This window comes from Dipodomys ordii, unplaced genomic scaffold (genome assembly GCF_000151885.1).
Source record: "Dipodomys ordii isolate 6190 unplaced genomic scaffold, Dord_2.0 Scaffold48, whole genome shotgun sequence".
In the NCBI taxonomy this organism is placed as follows: Eukaryota; Metazoa; Chordata; class Mammalia; order Rodentia; family Heteromyidae; genus Dipodomys; species Dipodomys ordii.
Window position 1 is genome coordinate 4,161,028 of NW_012267264.1, and position 26,042 is coordinate 4,187,069.

The following is a 26,042-nucleotide window of genomic DNA, read 5'->3' on the forward strand; positions in this document are numbered from 1 at the left end:
TCATTGTTAGTTAACTATTAACTTAGTTACATTAACTAAGAGTGGCAAGTGATATTTGACTATTAGTTGATCATTGATAATTAACTACTAACTTAGTTACACTAACTAGGGATTGAAAATACATAGGTCTCAAGCAGAGGTTGTGTTAGAATGCACAATATAATAAAATTAAAATACTAAAAAACAATAAAGAATAATAGCAAATATTTGTAACTAATGCTAGTGTTATTTCAACAGTACATGTCCTAAATAAAAAGTATAAAAATCAAACTGATGAGTGATGCCTTATCACTAAATGGTGGTGGTCAAAGTTTACCTTTCAGTTTAGATTTTAGTTCTGAATATGAAAGGTAAAACAATGAAGCTAATAAACTGAATCATATTAACATGTGACTATTACTAAGGAGATTTCTTTAGCAGGACAAAAGTATATATCCTTACAGAAAAACCATGATAAATCAAGCTACCAATTGACATTAAGAATTTCTTGGATAAGAGTATGTGCTTTGAATACACAAGGGATGAAATAAAAAAAATTAAAAAGAAAAAATGATTAAAAATAAACATAAAACTTGCCAGACACCAGTGGCTCATTCCTGTAATGCTAGCTTCTCAGGAGGTTGAGATCTGAGGATCGCAGTTCAAAGACAGCCGGGGCAGGAAAAGTCTGTGAGACTCTTATCTCCAATAAACCACTCAGAAAACTGGAAGTGGCACTGTGGCTCAAGTGATAGACCGCTAGCCTTTAGCTGAAAAGCTCAGGGACAGCATCCAGGCCCAGAGTTCAAGCCCCACGACCAACAAAAAAAAATAAAAAATAACTAAAATAAAACTTCTGTTCTTTAAAAGAAACACTTTTTAACAAAAGAAAAAGAACTACCTTTTTCTTTAAGCAACATTAAGGTTGAACTAGTGCTATGATGAGTATCTTCCTTATTCTATTCTATTCTACTCTATGTATTTATTTATTTTTTAAATGTATGCAGCTGTATATACATGACTACAATCAAGATGCAAAACAGCTTCATTTTTCCCTCTGTTAATTCCTTCTCCTGACTTCCATCTCTCTACAATCACTGATCTGCTTTTTGTCATTAGAGTGATGTCTTTTCTAGAATTTAACATCAACGAGGTCACATTTTAGTACATTTTGATATCTCCCTTCCTCAAAGCAGTGTAATTCTTTGGATATTTATTCATATGCGTATGGATGGTTTATTTCTTTTTATTGCTGAAGAATGTCCCATTGCAGTGGTGTATAATGACTTATTCATCCACATATGAGTTAATGACACTTGAGGAACATTTTATATAATGCTATTATAAACACTCACAAGTCTTTTCGGGGACATGTGTTCTTATTTTCTTCTGAATAAATATCTAAATGTAAAATGGCTGGATTGTAGAGCAGATGTATGTTTGTAAGAAAGGGCTGTACATTTTTCTAAAGTGATGATAACACATTACATTCCTATAAGTGACCTGTGTGAGCCCAGCTGTTCAATACCCCAGTATATTAGATGTTCCAGGGAGTATACAGTAGTATCTTAATTGTGTTTCACATTGACATTTACTTGCATCGAGCATGGTGAAGAATATAGATCATAAGTAGAACTTGCTCTTCCAATATTAGATACAAGTCACTTAGGCTCTCTATGGCTGAGTTTTAAGTTGTAGCTAGTACTTCTAACATCATGGGATAATCATGAGAATTAAATGAGGTATGTACGTAAAATGCTTGGTATCATGTCTGTAACTTGGTAAGTGTTCAGGGAAGGTTAGCTATTTGTTGCTATTGTTATGTTAGCTCACAAAAGAGAATTTTGTAAATAATCTTTATGAGGCTATGAGGAGTGTCATAAATGTTGTTGCATGAGAGGAGGTGATGTAATAAGCAATTATTTGGGGTCATGTCTGTTTCTTCCACCCCCACATGCCCAATAACAAATCCACTGGTAGGAAGCAAGGAGAGTTTCCATAAGCAGAATGGGTAGGGGCACTCAGTTAAAACTCCAAGGACACTACCACTATTGGGATAAAAGTAAAAGCTAAAAGAAACAGAGAATCAGGAGAAAATCACATCAGCATAGATGTTCGAAGGACAAAATGGCTAGGAAGAGCAAGGAGGTACAGCAGGTAGCAAGAGCAATAGGTATCTGAGTTGAAGCAGGTGGCTGGCTTTAGCCTGAAACTTAGATCCCTACTTTTTCCTTTTGTTCTATACTGTCTCATTCTTATCACACCTATTCTTTGATGCTTTCTCAGCCCACAAGCCACAAGGCATGCTTTTAGCCTCTGTATGTCTTGAGTGATAATAATGCTTTGAAAAACATCTGCTTCATGGCCATGTCTGCCTGTACTCTCCTGCTTCAAGTAGAATTAAGCAAGAGTTTGGTTTGTCAAGCTCTACTGGAGAGGCATCAATGGAAAGGAAGAGGGCTAATAAAGTGAGTGAAAGAGACAAATATGATCAGAGCAGTTTCTTTAGAAGAATGAGACTAGAGCAACAAAACATGTTGAAATTGTTTTAAGAAGGGGCACTGGAATAAGGGAGATTGATAGGAGTTAGGTTAATTGAGATTTATTATATATGTATGTGAAAATGTCACAAGGAAACTTCCTTTGAACAACTAATGTATGCTAATTATAGATATTTAAAAAGAAATAGAAAGATGTTTGGCTTGATATCAGGCCCAGTTCCCTTATCTGTCTTCTCTGGAAGGGTGCCTTTCTGATCTTAGACATATTGGGGAGTTTTCAAGTCAACCATAGTGGTAAATACCTTTTATCTCAGTACTCAGAAGGCTGTTGCAAGAAGATGGAAGGTTTCAAGAAGATGGAACCAGCCTCAAATTAAAAGAAAAAAATCTTATTCTTCTTTCCCAGGGACAGATAAGTGTTTTATTTCATAACAGATTTTTGAGGATGGATTAAGGACTCCTGATGCTTGAAAACCTGCTTGGTTTTTGGGAAGTTTCTTAACATGTATGTGTTTGTTGTAGTCATGCAGATGATGACCAGCTTTCCTATCTGGGCTTTAGAAACAGGTTTCTGGCTGAAGCATAACCACAATGCAACTGCCCCTTCACGCAGACCCACGGAGCAAGAAGCCCTTGGTATGACACTCCACTTTGGGTTGTGAAATGCTTCAAATCTGATACTTTTCTTATTCTGATTTCCTCAGGTTCAGGATACCACACAGGAGACCCAACAATTAATTTATGCAGCAGTGGGTACTGTGGTATAAAAACTAGCTGCAAGATAGGTTCCAGGCAAAATTTCCTCCAGTGTTATTTGGCTGAGTGAAATCAATCTGCTACTTTATATCTGTAAACATGCAGTTGAAAGGACAGATGTAGCTCAAAATACATCACAAAGTCAAAATTTTGGGGGGGGAACTAAGGGAAGCAGATGATACCACCAGGATTGGTCTGTCCAGTTTTCAGCCTAACTAAAGCAAGAGAAAACTTGTGCACATTGTGCAGACAGCACGAGACACCGCTTAAGAGTCAGAATCAGGGGTCTGGGTCGCCTGCAGGCTGGTGGATGGCATCAACCCACTTCTGAAGAATGATGGGATAAGGATAGGCAAGAAGTTTAGATTGACAAATCCGGAACCTAACCTTTGGCTTCCGTTCCATTTTATCCTTTCCCTTGTGACTTCCCAGAATGGACCCAAAGAAATAAATCTTGCCATGACCTTGAGCTGGATGGATATGATAATTTTACAGGAAAAGAGAGAAAAGGAAAATTGAGAATTGTAAACAACAGTTAAATCAAGCCCTATCCAGCTGTATTAGCAGAGGAGGCTCCTGGATTGATTGAAACTGGAGACAATGCTTCAGGAGGAATGAGGATCACAGCATAACCATAGAGAATGCAGAAAAGCCCTCTTCTGACATTCCAGGAACATTTTTTAAAGCAATCTGTTTTACTGGGCTGGGAAGGTGGCTCAGTGGTAGAGTGCTTGCCTTGCATGCATGAGGCCCTGGGTTCAATTCCTCAGCACCACATAAGCAGAAAAAGCCAGAAGTTGGCGCTGTAGCTCAAGTGGTAAAGCACTAGCCTTGAGCTGAAGAGCTGAGAGACAGTGCCCAGGCCCAGAGCTCAGGCCCCGCGACCACCACCAACAACAAAATCTGTTTTACTATTTGGTGTTTCTTTGTGTTTCTCTCTCTTCTCTGTGCTTAATTTTTCTGAGCATTCAAGTGAAACCCAAGGAAATCATACCTTTTTCTTAATAATTTTAGGTCACTCATTTCCACATTATTTCAAGGGAGAGTATTTTATTGGGCCTATCAATAGCTCACTGTGCTTCCAATTCTGTAGCCCAAACCAACAGGATCTTGTAACCCTGGGCTCTCTTTCAATTACAGTACCCTTTAAATACAGGTCCAGAGATAGAAGGGATGTGTCACTCATTCACCCCCCTGAGATGCAGGGAGCAGGAAGAGCCTCTGAGAAGCCACTCATGGGAAGAAGTCAATGGAAGTGAGCAGATCACCAGGAAAGCACTAGTTGGAGATGACAGAGAAATGATCCAGGCATGGAGTTTACTGGACATAGTGAAGCATCAGCCATCAGAGGAAATTTAAAGTAGAAGGCTGAGGAAGGAACCTGATTTAATTCCTGGGCCTCTTGCTGAAAATCATGTTATATTAGCTATGACAACCCTAACTTGTCTAAACCAGTTTCTTCATCATGGACAGGACAGGTTGCACCTCAGCCATAACAAATATGAATTGTGATGATACATACAAAGTGTTGGTAGAATACTTAGTATAAAGGAGAGGCTCCTTACGTTTGATGTCTGGGCATTATTACCACTATTATTATTGCTATTTACCTTTAACAAAGGGGACAGGTACAGAACTTTGGAAGTAGTATTCTAAACAAATGCAACATAGCTAGCACAAATTGACCTCCAAATTCTCTATCCTTATCCAAATGTAGAAATTAAGGAGAAAACAGATGAAATCATGTATCTGATGCCACAAAGACAAAAACAGCAGAGTTGAAAGTCAAGTTGAAGCATTTTACTTTGTCTTGATAACCCAACAGTTAGTTCCAACTGATCTAAGGGTTTCTTAGATTCATCTAATATCCCCACAATTCCCAGATTGTGATACCTTCCATTTTTGTGTGTCTGTAATGTCCTTTCCTCTCAACCTCATTGCCTTTTATCACTCCAAGAGCTATAGATCAAATATTTAATCAACAGAGTCCTTGTAAGCCCTCTGCCAAGACCACCAGAAAAGTGACTGTTTTTCCATCCTTGGGTTCACATTGATTGGTGAACAATTTTGAGTTGCTGTCTACTCCTTTATATCTCACTCCTTAACTGGGTGCGCACAGAAGGGCATCAGAGGAACAGCTGGAAATCAGACATATCATTGCGTTGGTGTGTACATATGTGCACCTTATGGGCATACACACATTCACACAGAGACAAAGCCATGAATTTTTATTTGATTTTTCTAAATCACCTTAGTATGTATGTATAAACATGCACATAGATGTGATCTTTATGTTTATTATGAGTTTTTCTTAAACAAAGACATTGTAAACTCACCAGTGTTGTCATTTAGAACCCACTGTCAAGGATAAATGAATGTGTGTCCTGCCATTATGATGGTGAGCGTCTGTCTCAGTTTTGCTTCAAGACTGGCTCAAGTTTGGAAATTTCAAAGAAACTAATAGGATAAAGTATTAAATATCTTTTGGCTTGCTTTCTGCTGTCTGTGACAGAATACCAAAATCCCAGTGCTCTTTGCATGACCACATTCTTGCCACATATGAAAGTAACATCACACACATTGGGTTCCAAGAATATAATTGCAGATTTATTATTTCAAGAAAGGAGGCCTGGAGTTGAAAAGGCCAATTCATTATAAAAAACTTGATCTACCATGCCACAGCAGCCTGGTTTTAAAATAACAAGATAACTGGTGAAAACCACAGGCCATGTTCTCCAAAATTGACCCAGAGTACTACCGCTGTTTCTTGATGTTATTACACAGATACACATGACATTAGTGCCTGTATAAAATGAACTCATTTATCTATTCCATGATGGTTAACTTATAATAATTAATAGCTTGAGACAGTGATGAAAGGGTTGGAAGCTTCCTTATGCTTCCAGATATGACTTAGAAAGTGAATCCCTACTTAATCAGTCCTTTATGAAATAGCAGATCCATCCACATCTTTGGAATGCTTAAATATTCCTTCAGCAAATCAAACTCCTAGGGCAACTCCTAGGGTGAGCAAGCAGAGCACCTGTGTCACTTAGGAGTTCATCTGAGAGTGTCAATGTTTTAGGGGAGAAAGTTTGCTTATGCAGTACGGTCTGGTCTACTGCTTCTTGTGTTCCTGTTTGATTATTATCACAAGGCATCCACTGACAGTACCTTAGGATCTCTGTATGCTCAATATGTGTTCTCATGAAGTCAGAGCATTTGAACTTCACTCTTACAAATATGTAACATAAAAAGATGCAGCATGGGGAAGGTAAGGGGAAGCACAGAAACAGTGGGACAAAAGGTAAACTAATTCAGCAGTGAAAATGAAATAAACAACTTGTGGGGGTGGGGGCAGGAGGGAAAAAAACTGGGAGAAAACAACGGAAGAGATGACACTGCTCAAGAAGAAATGTACTCAATGCCTGACTTAGGTAACTATAACCACTCTGTATATCACCTTTACAATAAAAAAAAATAGAAGCAGAGAACTTGAAACTCAGCACAACTCTGTTTAGAGTGCTTGGGCCTAGATGACCTTAAAATTAAGAGTTGAGTTCTTAATCTTCCCTGTGCTGACTTCAACAGTGTCCATTTGCAGAGGATGACACTCAGTGATGGAAGTCAATAAAAACCTAAATCTATACAGATAGCTTAAAACATTGTGATGTCATGTCATCTCTGAATGAGAGCTGATGCTCTTTGCTGCAACACACAAACCCCAGCTTTTCAGAAGATCTTCAGGACAATGTATGTGTTACCCCATCAGAAACGATTGTGTACATTTAGCTGCTTAGTGCAGGGATCCAAGCCTTTACATTGAACTTTATTCACAGTATTTATTTATGTGTTTGGGGTTGATGTCAAGGTTTCACCAATGCTAAGTACCACATTCTACCTCTGAGCTAAATTTCCACTCCCAAGTTTTGTTTTTTAACTAAAGCTAAGTTGTTTTTAAAAATTTTATCCGTGCACTCTGGGCTTCACTATTCCTTCACTCTATGTTTAAAATTGTTGCCTGGAAATGATTTTGCGTGTAAAACAATCGAAAAGAATATAGTTCTTTATAATAGAATGTAATAGAATACATTACTTATGCAATTTTACTATTTATGTAATAGTGCAAAAAGCTTCTATGATGCCAGAAAACATAGGCAATGTTGAGGGAAGGGACATTTTTGTAGGCTTCCTTCCCCCACTGTATCGAGGAGAGTGACTGTTCTTGACACTTAAGGTGTTGTTGACACATGATTTCCCCATTCCTAAGGCATCAGAGACAAAGCTGGCTAAATTAACTGAAATAGCTATGGATTTTAATTCAAAAGCTTCTTTGTTTAACATATTGTGAATTAAAGAAGGATGATCTGACTGAGCGGGTGTAGAATGAAAATGCATTTCCTCTGGTATCACAAACTAATGATAGAATACGTTTCTCCTTTTTTTGCAGTTCAGTTCTATATTGGATTCATCAATGCCAAAGATCTCATCAATCAAACAACCTCACAACCTAAGGAGATTAATATACTTCAATATGGAGGTTCTAAATTCCAGTACCTCAGAATATGACCTTAGTTGGAGACAGAATGTTTACAGGGGCAATGTTTACAAGTCAAAATGAGGTGGTTAGGGTGGGTACAAATCAAGTATGACCAGTATCTTTACCAGGGGACAAAATCTGGACACAAAGTGTGGGAAAGTCACTAAAGATGACCATATACAAAGCAAGGAGAGTGACCTGAAACAAGTCATTTTTTATCATCCTCATACAGAAACAATTACGTCTACACCTTCATGCCATACTAGCAATTCCCAATGTGAAAATATTTACCTTTCCCAAGCCACCAGATCCATAGCACTCTGTGACAACTTCCCTTACAAACCAATACTGAGCTACAGAACCAACGGTGGAGGACTCCAGGCAAGGATGTGACTGAATCCAAGCTAGCACAGCCTTGTGGAAACCCTGCCTTTCAAAAGAAGCAGATAGCACATAGTCCTTGCTATGACCATTAGCTTGGGTCAGGAGAAAAATCTCAGGACGTGGATGAGATCGGCCGCTGCAAATTGCTAAATGTTTAAGTGCCATCATTGTACATTAATTCATTTGACATTGGACATTAGCCATTTGCTAATGTGATACCACTAGCAGAAGACAGACTCATGTATCTCTTGGCTTGTATTTTTGTTACTGTTCTATTTTAAATAGCCAGAAACCTCAGTGTTAGTCTCCAGTTGGTGACAGTAACTTGGGAGGTGGTGGAAACTATAGGAGATGGGGCCTAGGTGTAGGAAATAACTCACCGGAAGTGTATTCTTGAAGCTTACACCCTTCCTCTCTCCCTGCTGTCTGTCTACCATGCCACACACAGCCTCCACCAGGAGGCTTAATCATAGCTAGAATCATCATAGCTTAAAAACATGGCTTGAAACTTCAGAAACTGAGAACCGAAATAAGACTTTCCCTCCAGTTTTTCGTGTCAGGTGTTTTATCACAGTAACAACAGTCTAACAAAATTATCCATAGAAAAGTGCCTCAGGCTCCTATGTTGAACACTTGGTCCCAGCACCAGCTAATATTGTGGGCAGTAATGAAAACTACAGGAAGTAGGGTCCAGCTGGAGGAAGTAGATCTTGGAGTGGGAGGGTGACTTTGGAGGTTACATCTGGTTGTTGGTCCTTTATTTCCAGTCTTTCTCTCTCTCTCTTTCTCTGATTCTTTTTCTGATAGGAACAGACTCCTTATCTATACTATCCCCACGTTATGCTGTCCGGCTCCACCTCAGACCCTAAATAATGGAACTATCAGACCACATACTAAAACTACTGAGATTGTAACCCAAAATAATTCCTTCCCTTGAGTGGTTAATGTCTGGTCTTTTTGTCACAATGACACAAAGACTGACTAATACAATGGGAAAATATATGTTTGATTTTTTTTAACTCCAAAACTCAACATGAGGAGAGTAAAGGAAGAGGGTATAGAAGATCAGCCTTAAAAGGAAATCTTACCTTACTGAACACTGATTGTTGGTGACTCAGAACTGTGCCTTCTCCCACCTCTGCAGTGTTTCCTATTGCTTTTCTCTGCCCTCATCCCCACCAAGCAATTCTGGCTCTACCTCACACACTCTCACTGGCCTTCTCATGCATTCTTACAGTTTCTAATATCATCTAAATAGACTTAGATCCCAGTAGTGGCTCAGAACTTACTTTATATCCTGGCTCTACCTTTATTTGCTAGTGGATTACTCAGAGAAAATAGTTCAGCCTGGAATATCTTCAGATAATGACAGTATTGCTATTATACAGATTGAATGAGAGATTTCCTGTAAGTTTTTAGCACAGACTTTGCCCAGAACAAGTATTCAATAATTGAATTAAAAGAGAATTTAAAACTTATCTTTCAATTATAAAACTTACAAAATAAAACTAGCAACATTATTCTTGCATTACATTTTTATTATATAATATATGAAATAATAATATATAATAATACATGCATTTTAATTGTACAAATAATAGGCTATGTATTTTTTTGTCAGTCATGGAGCTTGAACTCTGGGCCTGGGAGCTGTTCCTCAGTTCTTCACCTCAAGGCTAGCACTCTACCACTGGCAGCACCACTTGCTGTTATCTGGTGGTTTATTGTAGATAAAAGTCTCATGGACTTTCCTACCCAGGCTGGCTTTGAACCATGATCCTCAGATCTCAGCCTCCTGAGTAGTTAGGATTACAGGCGCCTGGCTTTGGGCTGTTGAATTTTCTTCATAGATATTGCATACAATATCTAAATGACAGCATGTGGCTGTCATTTGTTTGCTGAAACCACATGGCTTCAATAAAAACACAAATGCTGACAAAATCCTGAGGCGCTGACAGCAGTATCGTGTTGCCCTTCCTGTTTTCAATGAATAGCTTGTTGAATGCCATAAATTAGGCCCAGAAAATATTAACATGATACAGCCATCTAAGGACTTTCCTTTTTCTTCAAATCTACCTTCTTCTTTTATCCAGAAAAACCACCTGGGAAATATACATAAACTTTAGTGACCCTTAAGCATGTGTTCCCTGTGGTCTAGCACTCAGAAACTTTCTAAAAACCGTATATGCCACAGAACTGAGAAAATAAAAAGGGAAGGGGTGGATGGAAGGGGGATGAAGATGCTGAAGGAAGGTCACCGAACAAGATGCACTGCGTATCTAAATTGCTTTGTTAAATGGTAAAAAAAAAAAAATCAATACATAACCTAAAAAGTAAGAAGAGTGAGGGAAGGGGGTGGCTGGGAGGGGAAGGTGAGAATGTTAAAACAGGTGACATTGCTCAAGAAGCACTGTACTCATAAACTGCCCTGTTGAATAGCAACTCCCTGTACAAATACCTAAAGAAGATAGATGCATACTTACAACAAACAACCTACATAGGGGGGGAAAAAGCAACAAACATAGGGGGAAAAAACAGGCACTACAATCCTGCTATGATGTTATTTCACCTCACAGACTCATGGGGGCAGTATTATGTAATAGTGGAATGTTCCCTTGAGCCTCAAAGCCACGGGTCATCTTTCTAGTTCTAAGATTTGTTAGCTGTGGGACCAGGACAAATAACCTAACATAAGACTTAATTACTTCATGTGGAAAAAATAACAGAGATTGTATATAAAACATACAAGTTTTTGAAAACTTATACCTTAGTGATTGCCAATAACAGCCAGCCTGATTCTGAGCCTCTCATGGGAATAATGCATCAATAGAAGATGATTCTGGCCATATAAAAAGTATGGTTTTCTATGGGATAGGAAAATATTTTTGGTTTTGGCTGTTCAAATCTCAAAAACAACTCTTGATAGGTTCTTTCGCCTCTATAAAACAATGACAACAGTATAACTATTAATCCCAGTGATCTCTTTTACTTCTCATCTGAAATTTGAACTGAGCAAATGAAAGTATCTAAAAATTACATTATTGTATAATGACCCAACCTCATCCTGTCCTTTTATCTACTATGAAGGTTATCAAATTATGGGAGAAGTAATGTATTTCAAAAAAAATATGTGCTCTATTTGTTACTTTATGTTCTATTATCAAATATGTTACAGTGAAATGATTAGAGAATAAGTGAACAAAGCTGTATTATTATAATGCTTTAAACTTTGACAGAATCTAATTTTAGATGCACACATCTGTTAAAATAAAAATTTCCTGAAGGTAATAATTTTTCTGATAAGTGACTCATGCATCTAATATAGTATATCAATAAAATAGCATGTTGTGCTAGCATAAATTGTAGTTTTTAGTCAAATTAAATGTTACAACTGCTTTCTGGTTAACATCCTGCAGCTCAAAACAAAAAACCCCATCAAATTCTACATTCCAAATATTAAATCTTAAATGATCTAATAGTGGGGGCAATAGCACATACATAGAAGCTTATAAATTATTGCTACTCATTGAGCACCTCTCATTCTTAGAATAAGTACAGCACTGACTTTATTTTCTCTAGTCTTCTGATTGGCCTTCTATAGTTACAGAAACAAAAACAGAGTGTGTGAATAATTTGTCTAAAGCCCACAGTTTAGCAATGGCTAAATAGGATTGGCTAACTAGAATTAACTTGCGATGAGCTCTGATGCCAAAGTATTGGCTTTCTAAGAAAAAACTAATAGCATATGTTTTCTAAAAATTAAATATTTTAGAATAAGTTACTTGTCAAAATTATGTAAAACTCTACCACCTTTCAAAGATATGACTCAAGCAAAAGTAGAGGCAAGGGGAGAGGAACAATGTAGCAATAAAAAAATGAGGAAGGCAGACTAGCAACTAGGTATTCAAATGTACCCAGTCTTGGTTTCAGAGGGAGCTGAACTTAATTGTCTGGTCTGAGATGTTCCTTTCTTTTTCTTTTTCTAATATGGTTTTTATTGTAAAAATACTGTACAGAGGGGTTACAGTTACATGAGTAAGGTAATGAATGCATTTCTTATTGAGAATTGTTGCCTCCTCTTTGTTTTTAGCCTACCATCCCTTCCTTCCCCACCTCCCCAACTACTCCCCACCCCTCTCTCCCTCTGAAGTTGTAAAGTTTGTTTTCAACATGTCTTGTACATCTCATTTTTATAATGGGTCAACCTGTATCCTTATTTTTTTCCTTTCCCCTCCCCAAATTAGAAAAATGTATATACAAGATGCATGGCACCAGAATCAAATATAGTGAAAACAGGGATTATACCGTGGAGGAAGAACATACCAAAGAAACAAAAAAAAATCACATAATATATTATAAGTAAATTAAAAACAACAGCAACAAAGATAAAAGCATTTGTGTCCCTATCTTGGGGTTCATTTCACTTAACATCAACTTATTTGATCATATGTACATAGTTTTTTTATCTTTTCTGCTTGTCCTAGACATATATTAGTTATTGCAAATAAGGGAAACCATGGGACCTATGTTTCTTTAGGTCTGGCTTACTTCACTTAATATATTTTTTTCCAAGTCTTTCCATTTCCTAACAAAGGGACGATGTCATTTTTTCTAATAAGTCCCCCAACAACAAATCCTCAAAGAAACAATAAATAAGTGGGCTAAAGACTTACAGAAAACTTCTCTGAAGAGGAAAGGAGGATGGCCAATAGACACATGAAGAAATGCTCAACATCCCTAGCCATAAAAGAAATGCAAATCAAAACAACACTGAGATACCACCTCACCCCAATTAGAATGGCTATAATCAAGAACTCTAATAACAACAGACACTGGAGGGGATGTGGACAGAAGGGAACCCTACTGTATTGTTGGTGGGAGTGTAAACTCGTTCAACTACTTTGGAAAGTAGTATGGGGGTTCCTCAAAAGACTCCACATAGAGCTCCCCTATGACCCAGCAATCCCACTTTTGGGCATTTACCCGAATGATCACAAACAAGACCATACTAAAGCTACCAGCACAACTATGTTTATTGCAGCATTATTTACCATAGCTAAGCTATGGAACCAACCCAGATGCCCCTCAATAGATTAATGAATCAAGAAAATGTGATACACACACACACACACACACACACAATGAGATGTTCCTTTCAATCTTATGCAAATTAGTGTCCTCAGTAACCCCAGAGAAAGCCAAGAATTCTAGTTCATTTCCCTTATCTCTTCACTTTTTTTGCTTTCTTCTTTCTCTTATTTCCTCTCATTTGTAAGCAGAAAAGAAATAACCAGGATATCTAAATTTTGATGAGATTCTCACTTATTCTTAACCACTCCATGTCAAAAGTAAATTTAATCAAAGTTCAATCTCTTGTGCAGCATGATTGTGTTGAAACCATCCAAGCAGTTTTACAACCACAACAGGTAATATAATGTGAACTTTAAGGTGAAATTTCAAACTGTTGAGTCCTGGCATTCTAGTTTTGAACTCTGGGTTGAGGATTCATACAAAATTACAGTGTTTGTTAAATTCAAAGGGAACCATTACTTACTCTGTATAGTAATTTAGAAAGAGCTTCCCCAAAATAAACTATTCAGAAAAGTTGTTCCTAACCCAACAGTGACCTAGTCTAAATAGCAGACTCTAAATTACATATGTTGTTCATAGAATCACTACAGAAAATCTCTTCATGAGAAAATACTATATTTTCCCATACTCTGAATGTATTAGGCAAGAACTTAGAAATAAGATCATCCTCAATATATACCAAAAACAAACTGGTTGATAGGATGTTTTCCAAAGTCTTAGCTTCACATGAAGTATTTCCAAACAAATGGCCTTTCAGCTACGAGAAAATGAATTCGCCCATGCTACCTAACCAATTCCAATCAATAGCACTGGTAGTCAACAGACTGCAACACTTTTCAGCCTTTTATCTTCTTAGGTGATAAGATCCCAGGCTGTATCTTCACAGAAGGTACCATCCTGACCTATCTAGTCACTAAAGGCTGCATATGTCTACCAGTCCTCTTCCTCAGTGGCAGTTTAAATGTCACCTAAAGGTCACCATTTTCCAATAATCAATTTATAGAAAAATTTTAGAAATTATCTACTTCTTAATTAACAAATAAAAAATTCAGCATTTTGGAAGTGTTTCTGTTTTGTTTGCTTGTTTGCTTTTCTACCCTTCATTTTGTTTTACACCCATACTGTCTCTGATTTTCCTATTACTTATCTTTAAGTTAGCATAGTTTTTATTAATGTATAAACCAAATATTTTTTCTTTCCTTCTTTTCTTTTCTTTCTTTTATCCTTTGCTTCCCTTTCTTTTCCTTTCCTTTATTCCTTTTCCTTCCTTCCTTCCTTCCTTCCTTCCTTTTCTTTCCTTCTCCCTCTTTTACTTTTCTTTCCTTCCTTCCTTCCCTCCTTCTTCCTCATAACAGGGCTTGAACTCCAGGTCTTCATACATACTAGGTAATTGCTCCATCAGTAAGATTAACCTAACTCCAGAAAACAAATCACCTCTTATGTATCTTCATTATTGCCTAAGAATTATCCTTGAAGCCGGGCGCCGGTGGCTCTTGCCTGGAATCCTAGCTACTCAGGAGACTGAGATCTAAGGATCACAGTTCCAAGCCAGCCCAGGCAGAGAAGTCCCCATGAGAATCATATCTCCAACTAACCCCTCAAAGAACAGAAGTGGAACTGTGGCTTAAAGAGGTAAAGTGCTAGCCTTGAGCAAAAGAGCTGAGGCTCAGAGCCCAGGCCCTGAGTTCAATTCCCACAACTGACCAAAAACAAAAACAAAAAAAAAGAAAAAGAATTTTCCTTGAATAATACTTTTTGTCATCTTTAAGTAAATTCCAAAATCTACTAACGACATTGACTATATCTACAGTAAACTCAATTGTTGGTTTTATTCTTTATTCAAATTCAGTTTCCAAAAACCATATATCTTGGTCACAAAAACATGTATCTTCCCCAGTAACTTAGAAACTGACCTCCAGCAGGGAAACAGGATGACTAAGATACTTGACAGTTTAGAAATACTGTCTATATAAAACAAACTAATTCTGTATTATCTTGAAGCCAATTCTTTCATTACTTCAGCACTGAGTTCATTAATTGTGTAGACTTTTGTTGTTCAGTTCTACAATGTGTCTGTATATGTTTCTGTGCCACTTCTATTTATATAGTTTTATCATCAGTGTAATCTTCTTCCTTGAAGATCAGGAATCCAATATAATTATTTTTGTAGATCAGTAATCACAAAAACCTAACAAAGGGGAAATTAAGGACTGGGGTCTAGCTCAGTGGCAAAGTGCTTGCCTACCAGGTACAATACTTCCAGTTGGATGCCCAGTACCACAACAAACAAACAAACAAACAAACAAATAAATAATGCAAATACAAATACAGTCGTGATTTATACAAAACAGTACCATAAAGTTATTTATTCCTTTTTATGGCTTATTTTGCTAGCAGATTACCTCACCAACTAGGCCATGGTTGAATTATGTTGGCTGACATTTCATCCAACAGTAAATACCTTCTCATAGTTCCTACAAGCATTTTTTGAGTCAAATGATTTTCAAATACTGTGTCACTTACGCTTCTCAGAAGCTAAAAGGTGTATCTGCTGTTTTATTGAAATGCACACTGAGCCAGATTAATTTCCACAGGCTCATATAGATTTTTAAAAAGCTGAAATCTAGAATTTCCCATTACAAATGCTCAATTCTCCAATCCATTTATTTTTCCAATTTTCCATATTTCTTTCAATCATTTTAAGTCATGACCACTGCTTATTCTAATGGACTTTATGGACTTTACTATATTCTATATAAATCCCATGGATAATATCTTTCCAGATCATCATCAAATTGTTTTAACAAGATATAGCTTTGGCATTGGAATTATAACTGAAGTGGTTAATAAAGTATACTAATGAGCACTGAGCCAGGAATCTCCAAGTTGTGAAAAGTAATCATGATTATTCCCATGTTTGTGGTCTCTTGGTGAGGTCCCATTGGCGTTCATATGCTGAACAAATATTTAATGGGTATCTCCTAGTCCCAGATGCTGTTCATCAGCAAAGCAGACCAGGTAGGTAATGGGGAGTAAGAATGGATAGATCATATTGTGCTATGTGTGGATGTAGAAAAGTAGTGTAGGTCTAAAGATCTGGAAGGTATCCTTATTATAAAATCCCAGCTGCTTAGAATGGAATACAACAGCTTTCAGCATTTGGCCATCATCTACTCGGTACTACTCTAATATGGCATCCTTCCGGAGTTGTTGTTCTCTCATCTTACCTGACAGCCATTTAACCTTTAAGGCAATTTACCCATCTTGTTTAGGAAACTTTGCCACCCTCAACTCCTTAGTAATGTGCCAGAACATTCTAGACTTACCATCATGTTTACAGTAGACTATGTTGCAATATCCTACACGTTTTGTCATCTTCAAAACATACTTCAATCTCACTGATCACAGGTAAAGCCCACTAACGATTAAGCATAATCTTCATAACATGTAATGGTGAGATGGCTGCATGAATGAATGCATGGATAAATTCATGCATTATCAGTACAAAAGAAGAAACTTGAAAATCAAGAGTAAAAACCATATCAGAATACTTTATAAATGTTGAGTTGTGAAGAAATTCAATTGTGCACAAAAATATACAACGATATTTTCTAAATTTACCTTTGTTGAAAACAAAGAACAAATCTCGGAGATAAAATAACTAAAAACCACAGGTCTATAAATGAGGCAGTCTAGTACACTTGCAAGATTCCATTTAAAAGACTGAAATTGTCACAGGGAATTCTTGATTTCTTTAAACAAATGACGAATTACTAATGAAGATGCCCTTGTACAATAACTTGACTTTATTCATTTTTCTTTTGAAACTCAAAGTGGAATCTTAATGATCAATATAGAGCTATTTTGAAAGATCAGGTCCAATGTTATTTTTTCATTTTATAGTTGCTATGAGTCTATATCAAATATTTCAAATGCAGATATATAACTAAGAGGCACCCACTGAGATCTTTCCAAGGAATATGACGAGATATTGTGGCACATGACTGGGCAGATGAGTTATTGGTGTAAGTGGAATAATTCCCTGCTACCAAAGTGACAAACTGAGGTTGGGATGGCTTTTTGACAAAGGCATCTATGCAAACTCCATCAATAGCACACACATTAATAGCATGAACATTTTCTATATCAGCTCTCTGCTTGCAATTCAAGTTTGCAAAACAGCTGCACTTAAATTTCCTGGAGAAATGATGCAGGTCATGAAGTGTTGGCTTCCCATGTACTATATACTGTCCAACTTGTGGAGTTTGAATTTCAAAATTCAATGGGTTTAAGTGAAGATAATCGCTCGAATTCCAGTGTTTCCTTGTACACACGCCTTGATCCTGGCATAGTACTTGACCACACATTTTGGCTGCTAGGGTGACATTGATTAAGTAAGGATTCAATGTAGTCTCCAAGTAAGTGTGTAAGTTCAGACAAGATTTCTGTACAATGATAAGATAGTCAGAATATTGTCAGCATAAATTAGCATAAATTAGTCCTTATACAAATAATTCACTATGAAAAGCAATAATAATAATAACTTTTTATGGAAGAGCCCTCTCTCCTACTTAAGCCTACCCTTAGGCTGATTTTTCTTTGCTTTTCAGATAAGGTCCTGTGCTTTTGCCTCAGTCAAACTAAGATTCTTCTATTCGGCATTCCAAGAAGTTGGACTTACAGGTGTGAGCAATCATGTCTGGGTTCCTTTAATAAGAAATTTTTAAGAAAACACTGGACTTGCACTAAGTAAAGAAAATATTACTTTTTTTTACTTTATCAAGCAAGATAATTTTAACTGTTTTGTGGTAACATATACAAATTTCACATGCCACTTCATATTACTGAATAACTGATTAATTTAGGCTTAACACATTCTAGCCTAAATCTTTCTCAGTAATTTATGGATTAATCTAGGGGATAAAATGGCATAGCACATATATTACAAAATATGCTCTAGAGTCCATTTGTATTCTTTGGAGTTCCAGTTCCTTTGATGACCATCTGTATGAATTTGAGGACCTTTCAAGCCTTCTTAGTTCCCAATTTTGGTGACCTTAGGAAAATCAATAAACCTAATAAGGATAATTTTGGAGCCTATCTCATTGGGTTATTTTGAGGATGAAAAGATGACGTATATAAAGGCAATTAATATAAGGCCTAAGATAAGTTAACATTTAATAAGTAAAATGACTGTAGTAAATATCACATTTGCCAATCAAGCTCAAACACCATTGAAAAAGATTTTACATTCTGGTGGCTCAAAATAACCATATTCCACTGAGTATATTTCATGCTAAATACTATATATAACCAATTATGTATACATAATGGCAGTTACATTACAGATTTGGTAGAGAATGAGTGATGAGTATATAGAAAGATCCATCCTGCGATTGTTCTAAAACCTGGACATGGACCTTTATAAAAACATTGGAAGCAGAACCATTTCCATTACAATTAACAATTCTACCTTGTGATCTGGACAAATTAGTTCTTTGGCAGACCAAAAGAAGTGCTGATGTTATATTTGACAGGCAAGGCAAGAAATCCTGCTGGTTCCCTGTGAAATCAAAATCTTGTCACCTTTATTGAAGGGATGGCATTTACTCATGGTATAATACTGGCCTCCCAAGATATCTTTAAAATAATCCTCAGGAATATGTGATAATGCTAGCTTATGTGGACAAAAGCATATGTAAATAATATTGAAGGCATGGACCTTGAGGGGGGAGATTTTCCAGAAAATATCTGGGAGGCCTCAATCTAATTATACAAGTACCTATAAGGTTAGAAACATTTTTAGGTTTGTATATTAGATAAGAAAGAGGAGATGGAAGAAAGAAAAGATATTTGAAGTTCAAAGGGAACTTAAACTAGCATTGAAGAAAGAAAAGACCCACGAGCTAAAAAAGGGTAGGGACCTCTAGAAGATGGAAATGACCTTCAGTCAACAACCAGGCCAGTCCTGGAGCTCTCATTTCCACAACACACAGCACTGAAAGGCCAACATCTCAAATGAGAACTGAAGATTCTTTCCTAGAGAGGAACTTAGCCTGTTTAACATGAGCCCACTAACTCATGAAAACAATAATAAACTAATATACCACCTGTCTTCTTAGCATTTCCAAAGGCTTTTCACGGAGATGAGAATGAAATTCTACTTCTCTTAACCTACATACAGTCTGCTATGGCAAAACCCTTCCTCCCTCTATGCAGCACTCCCAGATCCAGGCTCTTCAGTCATAGCAGCTAAACAAAATCAATAGAATGGCTGAGATGACTTTGAGTGTCACTTTTTCAAGTGCTTGTAAATGTAAGAATATGCTGTTTTAGCTGAAGTACAAGGCTCAAATGATACGTTTCTCTAAATGTCTTACAATAGGAAGTCTATTTTTGACAGATGATAGAACAGGGCCCTGAACTCTAGGCTTTGTTCCTTATTATCCATGACACATTCATCACTAGTATTATCATCATATTATTACCATATTCATCAGAGAAGGAAAAATCAGTTCAGTCTTAGAATATACACCACACACACACACACACACACACACACACACACGAGTGTACACACATGTATACGCACACATGCACATGCGCACACACAAAAAATATGCTTTACTCTTCCTTTTAGTCAAGGGACTAAGAATAAGAAATGGGAATCTGAAGAACTAGGAATAAAGACAATATGGATAAAGACAGATTAAAATAAAGACTTATCTGACATGAAATGCCATGTCAGAAAACAGAATTTTAGTCCTGGTTTTGCTACTTACAAACCTAGAAAATTTCAGTTAATCTCACTGAATCTTGAAATACTCTGTAAACACAGGTATAATATTTTCTACCTTGCAACCTAACCTAAACAAAAGGAAGGTATTTTAATTCACTGTGCACCTAACTAGGGATGTGTTGAGCATACTACTTAACTGTTTAGAGAACATACACTCACACATAAACATCCTTACAACTATTAAAGGTCCAAACCTTTTCATCTATTTCCTACCTATTCAACTTACCATATTTCGTGCTAAACTAAGGGTGCCCCATATAACCATTCCAGATGCACCCAGAGCAACCGTTTCACCAATTGTATTCACAAGGTCCTCCTGGCAAATGCAATAGAAAGAATTATCAGAGAATAAAATAAGCGTGCTCACCGAATAGCAATGACACCAATGCTGAGTGTGCTGATTCAACAACAGTAAGCTAAATATTTTCCACTATAAAAATAGCGAACATTGTTGCTCTGTCTTGTTTTCTTAACTGGTCCTGTGTGTAATTTCAGAGCTTCATGATAGTTAAACAGCTTCTTTACCACTTTAGCTGTACTCCCAATCCTTTCTTCTTTCATTGTTATTATTTTTAATAGAAACTGGATTTTTCCCTAGGTCAGAATGGAGTGGATCAAGCTTTCCTCATAGCTAGGATGAAAGGCTTATTCCACTGTGCTCAGCTTTTTATTGATTGAGGTGAGGTCTCATTAACTTTTGCTCAAGTTTGCCTCAAACCTCCCTCCTACCGCTCTCAGCCTCCTGAGTAGCTAGGATTGTAGGTATCAGCAACCAAGCCTGGCATATTGTTTCAATTACTTCTGTTGAAAAGAGAGGAAAAACGAAATGGAGTTACAACGTTGCCTCTACTATTTCTCCTGACTTCTTAGATATTATATTAATTATATTAAAAATAAAGATAGAAAGTTGCCTTCATAAAAATGGCGTTGCACAAATGACTTTGCAACCCCGATTTCACTTCCTTCAAAATTACTCAATTGCACTAATGACTACTCGAAAAAAAAACAAAAAACAAAACCATTTCCTGTCATAGCTCTACTTACTTACCTGAGAAAGGTATTGTAAAGTTAGATCACTAAAAACTAGGCGAGCATAGACAAAAATCGGAAGTGGACTTCTAGCGTCCCGCACCTTAGAAACCCTAATGGCTTCTTGAACGCGATTGCGGACATAGAGGACAGCTTTCGGTGATGCCTCTAATTCGCTTCTCAAATAAACGGATGGAAAGAGGGCTGTGCTTTCTTCCCACAACCAGTGGAGGGCATCATTTCTTTTCTTTTCTATATCAGGGCAATGTCCACTGTAATTGGGTTTTTGAGGGTTATGATTGTAACAGTCTGGAAAAAGATAGAAACCCCACAAGCGGTTCGGCCGAAGTAATTTTCCCAATCTCAACGTCTCTAGCATGAATTTCTTCCCTGCCTCTTCAAATTCTTCCTTGGCTATCTCGGTGGCTTCTGTTAGGTTAAGGTCTATATTGCGCTGCTGAACCAACTCGATGGACTTGTTTTTGTAAATATTCTTAGGTGCCCAGTTTCTTTCCCAAATGGGTCTCCACTCTTCCCAGTCAATGACAGCCAGGCCCATTTTGTCTGTTGGCATGTAATACAAAATGTCTCCGTTAGCTTTCGTCAAATGGTCTTGTAAAGACCCCAGCTGGGGAATTCCTCCATTGACACTATTATGTGCACTATCTATGTAAGGATAGTAGCCAAGTCTATTACTATAAAATATTGTAACACTTTGTCCTATGGCTGTTTTTCGAGGGCTTCCCGTGAAAGAGAAGAGTTTCAAGTCTAGTGGCTCATTAAACTTTCCGACACACAATTCCGTTGGGGCATTCCAAGCCCACAGGAAAGGATTATTTGGGATAAGAGGAGGTGCCCTGAAATCCTGTGTCAAGCAACATGGAATCAAAAGGTAGACCAACACTGTCTGAGATGCTCCATAGAGCTCACTGGAACTCCCAAAGAAGAGGTGTTTGAAACTTAGCATTCCCATTGCAAAGGGCAATGGCAGAGAGAAAAACAAAATAATACAAAACAAAACACGCTATTTCTTTGTACAAATTTTGGGTTGTCCAATATTGGATGCAGAAATGAAAGCTAGTGGAATGAGGTCACATTGATGGGCAAAGAGACCAATGGTTATGTTACATTTAAATATTGTTCTTCTTGCTCCATGTTTCAGGAAGGTTTTGCAAGTTGCATCATCCACAACTGAAAACAAAACAAAACAAAACAACAACAACAACAAATTACAGAATATGCTATTACACTTTGTGGCTTTATTTAAGGTGGCAAGCTTTACTCAGTTCTAAACTTTATATGCAAGGAGCTTACTCAGATTTAGGGAGATAAAATCTATTCCTGTGTTTCAGTTAATCAAATTGTTCTCTCTTCTTCTATAACAGTTAATTCTACTCTCATCTTCACACCATTTCTGAATCTTCAGTGAGTTGAATGTCACTGTTTTGTGAGTTGAATGTAACTTTTTTTCTTGTGTCTTTAGCAGTAGCCAATTGAGAGGAACTAAATTCAAAGTTGTACCTCTAGTTCTTCTTATTGCTTTCTTGAAAGTCTCCTAGGTAGTGAGTTGCTAAACAGTGAACACAACCTCTCACACACTGTAAACTTTTCTATTGAACAGTTGCTCCAGGGTTTTGCAGTTGCTAGGCAAGTACTATACCATATTCCATTCCTTCTTGTTTTTATTTGTTTGGACAGAATCTCGGTAACTTTTCCTGAGCTGACTTCAAAAATACAGATTTTCTTGCTCCAACCTTCCCAACATTATAGACATGTACTACTTTCACAGTTCTTTTTCCTTTTTTTTTCCACTAAGGAAGTGTGCCATACATAGTCAAGAAGTGCTTCTTGAGAAGTGCTTCTTCAAACACTACTATCATCAAAATCGTACTTTCATGTTAATGAAAGTGATTTTTTTTGTTTGTCATGCGGCTTGAACTCAGGGCCTGGGCATTGTGCAAGGCCAGCATTCTACTACTTTGAGCCATAGCTCCATCTCTAATTTGCTGGTGGTTAACTTCAGATAAGAGTCTCACAGACTTTCCTAACTGGACTGGCTTTGAACTGTGATCCTCAGATCTCAGCCTCCTGAGTAGCTAAGATTACAGGCATGAGCCACCTGCACCTGGCTCTGAAAGTGAAACATTTTGTTATTTCATATCTTCTACTATAAGAATTGGCCCCAGATCAGTTTATTAAGATAAAGATATGAATGTTGGCCTTTTAACAGTATTTGATAAGAAAGATGTGTGGTCAATCTGACTGAAACATGGAGAACTATCAGCAAATTTTAAGGTGCAAGGGTCTGAACCAAGAACAGAAATTAAATTTTGTACTATTTAGCACTTGGTATTTGCAAGTTTTTGCTACAAGAAGGCATGTTTAAAGGTTCTCTTTGAGAAGGAACTGTTCTGCTGTAGTGGGAATAAAAACCCTGCACCATTACCTTTAACTAGATTAATAGCACCCTACTATGTGAGGTACAGTGAAAATTAAATGCCTTCCCATAAATATTGGGGAATCATTCTTTAAAATTCAACATGAGCCACAATCACATATGGTACCAGCAACTTGTTAGACATCCAACCCAAATTAGCCTAACCTATTCCATTTTGTAAAGGACTCCATTTGTCCGCAGGAAGGTTGCTTTATGCTGTTTTGCAGGAACTATTCATTTGAATTCAAGCAGAACCCTACATGTGTCTTGTTTGACAATGTATTTCTGCAAAGGATTGTACTAGCTGACAAACCACCACCTTGACAAAAACTTGAAAGAAATGACCACTCCAGCAACCCTGGAATAGCTAACTAAAACTAAACCTATAAAACCAAAATGCTAGCCATAACCTCAAAAGTCTGGTGTTTGGACCCTTTCCTCACTTGGAAATTAAATAACCTTTTGCATCCTTGCCTGCTCGTATGACTCCTAGTGAATTCCTTCACATCTCAGACCCTTTCTGAAGTCCTCTGACCTAATAATACTTAGTTCATAATTTGAACACAAAAATTAACTGCCATCTCCAATTATAAGTTGCAGTGAATCCAAATTGAGAGTTTTGCACAAATGTTTAAAACATCAGCCAGCATAAAAGCAAAAGCAGAAATGTTTTGTATGTTTCACATACAAAACTGTATGTGGGTTTTCAGAAAATAACAGAGCATTTGAACAGCATTATTTTTTTTCTGGAAAGTGTCTTTTACTATCTTACATAATATAAATCATTTTATTTTATAAATAATTAGGCCAAATTCACACATCATAAACTTGGCTCCACAAGCGTAGTTAACAGCATTATATTATAACTATTGTTATATTATTTATAAAACACAATGGTTTGCAGTGAGACCATCTGAAAACAAATGACTACATAATGGTATCTATCAATTACCAAATGGTTTATGTACTGAATCAGAAAGCCTTTCTGTAGCTTACTTTCTTCTGATCTTTTGGCCTGTACTTATTTTCTATGAGATGTGACATATTTATAGCTAGAGTAGATGAGAAATAAACAGACAATTGATTCTGCTTCAGCATTCACAACATTTCTGAACAACTTATTGTCCAATGTACTACTTGAACAGGTCACCAGATTTCTGGTAGTTACTAATCTACCTGACACATTTTCCCCAAGGCCCACACTGCCCTGTGAAACTCCAGCCTTTGGCCTTTCTTGGTGTGGTTATTGTCTGCATGCTTACTACATGGACAGAATGTAATCAGACTAGACATTTTGACACTATGATAATGGCAAAGTAATCAGTAACAGAGATGGCTCCTCCGGTTGGCACTTTTTATAACTGATTCCCAACTAAAAAAGTTATTTATCAGCCAAAATAAACCACTTTGGCACAAAAATTCTGTGGTACTCATAAAACTTTCTACCTTTAATCATCAGGGCAGGTGGAACATAAAATTCTAAATATAAGGAGGACTTTAGGGGAGGAAATCATCAAGAAACTAAATGACAAAAAGACTTTTCAAGCCTATATTATCCCAAATAGGTGATATAAGTTATCATTTTTAAATAATCTTTGGTGACACCATATGTACTAGAACCTAGAAAAGTTCCATTTTCCAACCAAGTGAGCATTATAGGGATTTGTATAAAGGATTTAATGTCATGATGTCACACATAAGAACTCACAAGTATACATGGGATACATCGTGACTTGAAAAAAGGGCTGTCCTCCACTGGCTGAAAAAGTCTGTCAGGTCTTTAAACCAGGAGACGAAGTGTACATCAAGATTGTTAGAAGAAAGCGTGCACTGTTACCTTGCTAAGAAGGACGTTAGGAAGAACAGCTAACAGTGTGTACCTCCTACATTGTAAAAAGAGAACTCTTCCTGCATTCAGGCAAAGCATGCCAATCTAGGCCCAGGTTGGACTCTCAGGAAGATTGTGAGGCTGCCCCTGCAGGTGATCTCATAGTAAGGACTGGAGCATCGATTTCAACTCTAGAAGGATGACATCACAAAGCAGCCAGCTTTTCCCAAGAACACAGAGCAAGATACTTCCATCTTTTTCCCCCTTGAATTCTTTTTTCTATAAGGGCGTAAAACAACAACAACAACAACAAAATATAATCAGTCTTACTCTTTCCCTTTCTGTCTCTAGATACCTTACATTAAAAGCTTGCAGAATTACAGATTATTTCATTTACGAAATCATGGCATATAAACATAGAAGACAAAACAGCATAGAAAACTTATTTGCATATTATTCTCCCTAATTGTTCTCAGGGGTGAAGACGTTAGACACAAGTTATAGGATTTGTGACTTTATTTATTTATTTATTGGGGGGGTCTGGTAGTAGAGCCTGAACTCTGGGCCTGGGCGCTGTCCCTCAGCTCTTCAGCTCAAGGCTAGCGCTCTACCACTTGAGCCACAGCACCACTTCCGGCTTTTTCTGCTTATGTGGTGCTGAGGAATTGAACCGAGGGCCTCATGCATGCAAGGCAAGC

At 37.2% G+C, this 26,042-nt stretch overlaps 2 protein-coding genes across 2 annotated transcripts in view; both read right to left on the reverse strand.

The window, feature by feature from the left end:
- Positions 1 to 17,165: 17,165 nt before the first annotated feature.
- Positions 17,166 to 22,052, reverse strand: LOC105988318 (hyaluronidase PH-20-like). The gene is made up of 3 exons (XM_013019907.1): positions 21,099 to 22,052; positions 20,277 to 20,366; positions 17,166 to 17,696 (listed from the first exon to the last, which is right to left on the reverse strand). The coding sequence occupies exons 1-3, from the start codon at positions 22,050 to 22,052 to the stop codon at positions 17,166 to 17,168; spliced, it is 1,575 nt and encodes a 524-aa protein (XP_012875361.1).
- A 51-nt stretch (positions 22,053 to 22,103) lies between these two features.
- The window catches only part of LOC105988319 (hyaluronidase PH-20-like), a 48,842-nt gene continuing 44,903 nt past the window's right edge, over positions 22,104 to 26,042 (reverse strand). Inside the window, exon 4 of the mRNA XM_013019909.1 lies at positions 22,104 to 22,270. Coding sequence (XP_012875363.1) covers positions 22,104 to 22,270 — 167 coding nt within the window. The remainder of the gene's footprint in view (positions 22,271 to 26,042) is intronic.